The 6,550-nt window shown below is 41.5% G+C and overlaps 1 protein-coding gene across 3 annotated transcripts in view; it reads left to right on the top strand.

Moving 5' to 3' along the window:
- The window catches only part of OSBPL1A (oxysterol binding protein like 1A), a 149,734-nt gene that overhangs the window by 135,766 nt on the left and 7,418 nt on the right, over window positions 1–6,550 (top strand). For all 3 annotated transcript variants that reach the window (XM_026661649.2, XM_029913586.1, XM_026661655.2), the window contains exons 25-27: window positions 2,685–2,801; window positions 4,024–4,147; window positions 5,957–6,047. In XM_026661649.2, coding sequence (XP_026517434.1) covers window positions 2,685–2,801; window positions 4,024–4,147; window positions 5,957–6,047 — 332 coding nt within the window. The remainder of the gene's footprint in view (window positions 1–2,684; window positions 2,802–4,023; window positions 4,148–5,956; window positions 6,048–6,550) is intronic.

Below are 6,550 nucleotides of genomic sequence, written 5' to 3'. Positions count from 1 at the left end.
CGATGGGGGGGGGTCTTCAGATATGTTAAGGGCTGTTATAAAGAGGATGGCGATCAGATTTTTTGTTTGTTTTTTTTTTTTTTCCCCCTCCATGTCCACTGAAGATAGCCCATTACTTCTTGCCCTTAATCTGCAGCAAGGGATATTTAGGTTAGATATTAGGAAAAACTTTCTAACACTAAGGATAGTTAAACTCTGGAATAGGCTTCCAAGGGAGGTTGTGGAACCTCCCATCACTGGAGGTTTTTAGGAACAGGCTGGACAAACACCTGTCTGGGATGGTCTAGGTTTACTTGGTCCTGCCTCAGGGCAGGGAGCTGGACTTGAAGACTTCTTGAGATCCCTTCTAGGCCTACATTTCTATGATAGCTGTGAATCCTGACTAGAGATAGGTGCCTCCCTTGGGCCAAAAGTTGGGTGTCTGGCTACCTTTCAGTTTAGGCCCCTCCCCTCTCCTCAGCATTTCTTACTAGCTAGTTTAGGCAGCTTGCTGATTTCTGTGAATCCCATGCTTAGGCATCTCATTCTCCCCATGCATTGCATAGAGAGCCTGGGTGCCTGGCTGAGGGTTCCTCCAAGTGGCAAGCTGCCTAAAAGGTATGTGTTGCAATGCCTGGGTCTGACCATGGATCTAGCCCCTTGGTTCTTAAGACCCACAAAGGATTTCAGTTCCTCTTAGTTTCAAAAACTCCACTGCAGCCCACTTTTCACCTTCTAATGGTGGTGATGCAGTGTTAGTGCTTCAAGGAATTGAGGTTGCTTTAAGCTCACTCTGAGCTTCCAAGTGATGTAAGGGTTACACTAAGATGTCTCACCACTTCATGCTCAAGTGATTTGCTTCAGTATCATGAAAATATATAGCCTATGGGAAGCCTCACCTAGCCAGTGTTTCCAAAATCTCATGGCTTCCTGCTACTTCTGCTCTTAGTACTGCCATCATGTAGGTTCACTTCCCTTTTCTTTAGGGGACCTACTTGGATGTGCTGCTGGGGGCCAATGTCTCATCGGCAGATTATCCTGGACCTTCCCATAAAACCTTTGATTGTATAGGGATAAAATATTTTTGTGGAAAAACTTGCTATCCTTTTCATCAAAAAGATGTTGAGACATTAGACCTGTCTCTATACATGCAGAGATGGATAGCCTATTAACATACAGACAGATTGAATGAAATGAATACTGCCCCTTCATTGTATTAAGGCTGTAACACCATTAAACCAGGGTGACCAGTTGTGATCCTGAAAACTCAAGAGATTTCTCTGATCAAGTGAGAGCATTCCATGCTGCAGACTGCACCTCTGCATTAAAGAGGAGGGCAGTTGCAGACAGCTTTCTTGTGCATGCTGGGTGCAGTCCTCAGATAAGAGAAGTGAAGTCTGGACACTACTGAATTTAGGGGTCCTAGAATCCTACACAGAGTGAAGCTAGAGGGGTATTTAACAATCAGGAAAGATGATGTCATTAATATACAGAGTAGTGACGGGTATGTTATTTCAGTGGTTTTCAACCTTTCCAGACTACTGTACCCCTTTCAGGCGTCTGATTTGTCTTATGTACCCAGAGTTTCACCTCACTTAAAAACTATTTGCTAACAAAATCAAACATAAAAATACAAGTGTGTCACAGCACCCTATTACAGACAAATTGCTGACGACTTTCTCATTTTTTATCATATAATTATAAAATACATGGATTGAAATGTAAGTACAGTATTTATACTCCAGTTTGATACTTGAGCCTGTTTTTTCAGTTGTGAGCCTTGTCTGAAGCTAGAGCCCTGAGTGGTGTGGCTGAAATGCAAGCCCTGCCACCTAGGGCTGTAGCATGTAATTTAGCTTTGCGGGGCCCCCTGTGGCATGGGACTCTGGGCAATCCCCCCCAAGCCCATCTCTCAATCCCCAGGTTGAGAAGCACTGATCTAGATGAGTTGAGTACCCCCCCGAAAGACTTCTGCATACCCCCAGGGATATGCGTCCTTCTGGTTGAAAAACAGTGTGTTATTCAGTGCTATAAATCAATTGAGATGATGTCCAGGGAACTGCTGAGAATGGCTAAAATGTGCTTCTAGTTTGTAGTCACTCTTCATTGTAACTTCAGTGATGTTTGTGTACATATTGAAACACAATCTGAAACACACAACCAACTATTTGCAAGCTTCCATGGAACAGTATAAAAAAGAAAAGTTGGTCTGCACTTTCAGCATAAATAAAACCAAAATTGATTTATATTTTAAATGGGGAAGGGGAACCCCTAACATTAGTGTTCTCTCTGGTGGTGAGAAACAAATAGTAACTTCAAAATGTGGATTTGAAAGTACCTATTTCTCAGTAGCTGCGCGCTGAATGAATGAATAAATGTAAAAAAACTATTGGCAGAACTGTCTAAATAGAATGGCTTTTGTTTTTAATTTCTCTGAGGAGTTGATGGCTCTTCTAATCTTGACATGCATCTAGAAAAGCCAGTGGGTGTTAAAATTATTACTTAAGCCAAGGGGGCAAAATAAGTACTGGGGCAGTGAATGTGTGTTCTGTGATGGTATGTTTCATGCATTTTTATGGGTTCATGTCGTTAGTCTCATTTCACTGTAGCTTCTGTGTAGGACTGTTCTATGGTTTGTGTTTAATGTTGTTTAAACAAACAGCCTGTGACTCAGATACATTTTCGTGTATTTGTGCTTCTTATAGGTGGGCAATTCTGAAGAACCAGATGAGATGCCTTTGCCAGATTCTGAAAGTGTGCATGTTATTCCTGGAAGTATCCTACTCTGGAGGATAGCTCCAAGACCTCCAAATTCAGTACAGGTTAGCCAGGGCTCTGGTTAAATGTTTGGTGCTTTGACAATTTGTTGTTAAACTAAAATGTACAGTGAACATCTTAATCACTGATTTCCCTTGCTCATGATGCAGTGGTTAAAATAACTTTTTTACAGAAAAAATCAATTTTTGCTGCAATGATCTTGAACTTCCCCAACACAAACTGTAATGAGCTATGTAATGTGGAACTGAATATGTAGGCCTTGTATTGTAAGATGGACAGACCAGCGTGCACGCTTGGCTTGTTTCTAGCTTAGCTTAACTTCTCTACAGAATCACTGATTACAATGAGTTAGGCAATTGCTCTACTTAGCGGTGGCCTGGAGAATTCACTATCCCACTCTGTTGCCACTTAAGTACTGCCATCCATTTGGGAGGCGGGTTTAGTGCAGGACAGCCAGTGCATGAGACAACTCATCAGAGGTGTCCATAGAGGAGCAGAGTCTGCAAAAGCTATGTAAGACAAACCATGGAATACAAGAACCTATAAGTCAGAGGAAGGCTACATAACATTAGTGGGTGTATGAAGATCTACTGAGCTGGATAGACAGCTGAGCAGCACAGATGAGTAGATGTGTGGCTAGAGAGATCTGGAAGCAGCAAAAGAAAATCGGGCAGGGTGGTCATGTAGGTGCATATAGAGAGACGGGTAGGTTGCTTTAGTAGAGGTGGTAAGGAAAGCCCCGGGAGGCTGAATAAGGACAAAGAGAGGGAGGGAGAAACAACCCTATTTGGCTAGTCAGATCTCATTCTAATTAGACATGAGCATAAAGCAGGGATTCTCAAACTGGGGGTCGGGACCCCTCCAGGGGTCGCAAGGTTATTACACGGGAGTCGTGAGCTGTCCGCCTCCAGCCCAAACCCCACTTTGCCCCCAGCATTTATAATGGTGTTAAATATATAAAAAAGTTATTTTAATTTATAAGGGGGGGTCACACTCAGGGGCTTGCTATGTGAAAGGGGTCACCAGTACAAAAGTTTGAGAACGGCTGGCATAAAGATTCACCCACGTATACCTGGCACGCTTTCACCTTGCTAGCATCTTAACATTGCTACTATATAATAGTTCAGCAATTAGAAAGTTGCTACAATTATATGTTACTACATATCAGTGCTCTTTCAATTTTTTAAAAGCTCTCTCTTTATATGTGAACCTCTTAGCAGCCAAAACTTTCATAAAGTGATCCTTTAATTTTTGTTTCTCTTTCAGATGTACAATTTCACTAGCTTTGCTATGGCTTTGAATGAATTGGATAAAGAAATGGAGAGTGTTGTTCCTAAAACTGACTGCCGGTTACGACCAGATATAAGAGCGATGGAAAATGGTGAAATAGGTAACTTTTAAAAATAAAAATACAAAATAACTTGTCAAAGTTGAACGACTCGTGGGAACTCCAACTGAAAGGTTACAGATACTACCTTAAGCAATAACAAGCCATCTTTACAGATAAGCTTTTTTTTTTTTGGTGGTGGTGGAACATATCTTTGAAATATGTCCTTGTAGGGGTGAGTGAAAATGTTTAAATGTATAAGCTTTATGCCAGGCATGTTACCCATACCTCCATTTTAAGCATTAATTTTTTTTATTGTTGAATTAGAGTGAAGAGACTGAGGCCAGATAGAAGGCACAGAGTGCTGCCTTGTCAAGCTTTTTAATTGGACCTTTTATGAAGGGCAATAGCCAAGTTGTGAAGTTTGCCATGATTAGAACTTGCCGCTGTACAAAGTCTTTCTTTATTCCACTCAAAAATATTCTTTCATTACATCAACCAATCCAAAATACCAATTTCAGTAATGTGATTGAAACTACTGAAGTTAAGTTTCCCCCCTCAAAAGAAGTGCATGCTCACTTTAAAATTGTTCACAGCAAAAGGGTGAGGAAAAAATAGACTTCATTAGGAAGAAATAAGCAATTCCTCAAAGTCTATGTTTAACTAGTACAAATTGCATGTCTCTCTTAATCTAGAAGTGTATAAGATGCCTGTCGCCATGGTGTCAGTGCAGTGTTTACTGACGTTTGTATAGTGGGTTTGGTGCTCGATGCTCTGATTTGTAACACTTGTTTGTATGAAAGTAGCGTGGCCTGGAGGGTGGAACTCAGGGACTAAAGACTTGGGTTATATTCCCAGCTGTGTCACTGACCTGGAGGGTGACCATGGGAAAGTTACTTCACCTCTGTGCCTCTATCTGTGCACCTGTAAAATGGGGATAACACTTTTTCACCTGCTTTAAGCACTTTGAAATCAATGGGTTAAAGAGTAGCTGGGCATTATGACGATGTGGTACTGAGGAGTTCTCAAAGATCGGTAATGAGATCTTTTGAGACTTTTTAAAATACACTGTAGACAAGTTGCTTCCTTTGACCAGTCTGATCAGTCTCTACCTTTCCCTGTAAATTGGATTATTCTGTGACTAGTGAAAGTGACTCATACTGTGTTGCATCCTTATTTACCCAAAGTATTTAGTATTACATTCTTAATGTACAGAATGCACTAACATTCAGTGATCTATCAATATCTACAAGCTGTGTGGTGGTGGTATATCTCTTTCTGCCCAGCAGTCATACTGCCACATGCTGAGTGCTGCGATAAGCCAGTGGAGCTGGAGAAATTAGAGAGGCTGTAAATCAGCCTTTGGTAACAATTTTAAACTCTGATCATTTTGAAGATTGTCTCTGTCATGGGGAGTTGATGCCCAAATATGAAGCAACTTGAGAGGTCACACAAACTTGTGTCACAGGTGGGGATTGAATCCAGGTCTTAATCCAGTCCAGTAATGTAACCATTTTCTCTTCTGAAGGGAATCTTAAAGCCCCTCTTCTCAAGAACTGCAACAAATTCACAGGTTCCTTAGGTCTTGGCTCAACCCACGGTTTGGGTGTACACCGAGACCTGTCTTTGATTAATCAATCTGACTGGTAGAGCTTGTCCTTTAGTTGGCCTTACTTCTAAAACAGAAATGCTTCTCGTAATCTTGCCTCTCTGCTTTGCTGGGTCTGCTCTTTAAAGGAGGCTTTTAAAACTGGCATGATCTGACAAAATTAGTGTTGGAAACAAGTTGAGTCTTCAGTATAACAGGGGCTTCAATAAAAGTAATCAGGAAACTAAGATTTTTTTTTTTTTTCAACTTCTGTTCCTTTTCAGATATAGCCAGTGAAGAGAAAAAAAGGCTAGAAGAGAAACAAAGGGCTGTCCGCAAAAACCGGTCCAAGTCAGAGGAAGACTGGAAAACAAGGTCAGTGCATTTGATAAAGTTCTTGGCTGTTCAGATTAGCTGTCTGTCCACGCACAGGTTATTCTCAATCACCAGAAAAGTTGGTGACCTCTTCAGCTCTGCTGTTACTATCCTATTTGAGCTTTTGGTCAGAGTATTCGTCATGCTTGGTTTAGTGAGGAATGTACTGGGCTCACTATAACATCAGCCCTGTTTCATTTTCCCACTTAACCCCCCTCTCCCCCCCAGTCTCTAAACAACCTGTCATGCCTGCTGAGCATCACTTGTTCTGTCAAGAACAAAGCTGTTGCCACTGACGCCCACTCACTGTGACACGTGCAGTCTGTGATGCTGTACAACTGACCAATACACATGTGCTCTGCCATACAATAGAAGAGATTCTGGTTTGATCTGATCTCCCTACACTATCAGTAGATGAAACTAGCAGAGGAGACAATGTGCTTGGCCCCAGAGAGAAGGGAGCTCCTATCTTTTTAATGATTCTTACATAACTCAATAGTTAA

This window comes from Terrapene carolina, unplaced genomic scaffold (assembly GCF_002925995.2).
Source record: "Terrapene carolina triunguis isolate 2854851 unplaced genomic scaffold, T_m_triunguis-2.0 Scaffold58, whole genome shotgun sequence".
NCBI classification, from domain to species: Eukaryota; Metazoa; Chordata; order Testudines; family Emydidae; genus Terrapene; species Terrapene triunguis.
Note: the sequence above shows the minus strand (reverse complement) of the source record. Positions and strands in the feature narration are given on the sequence as shown.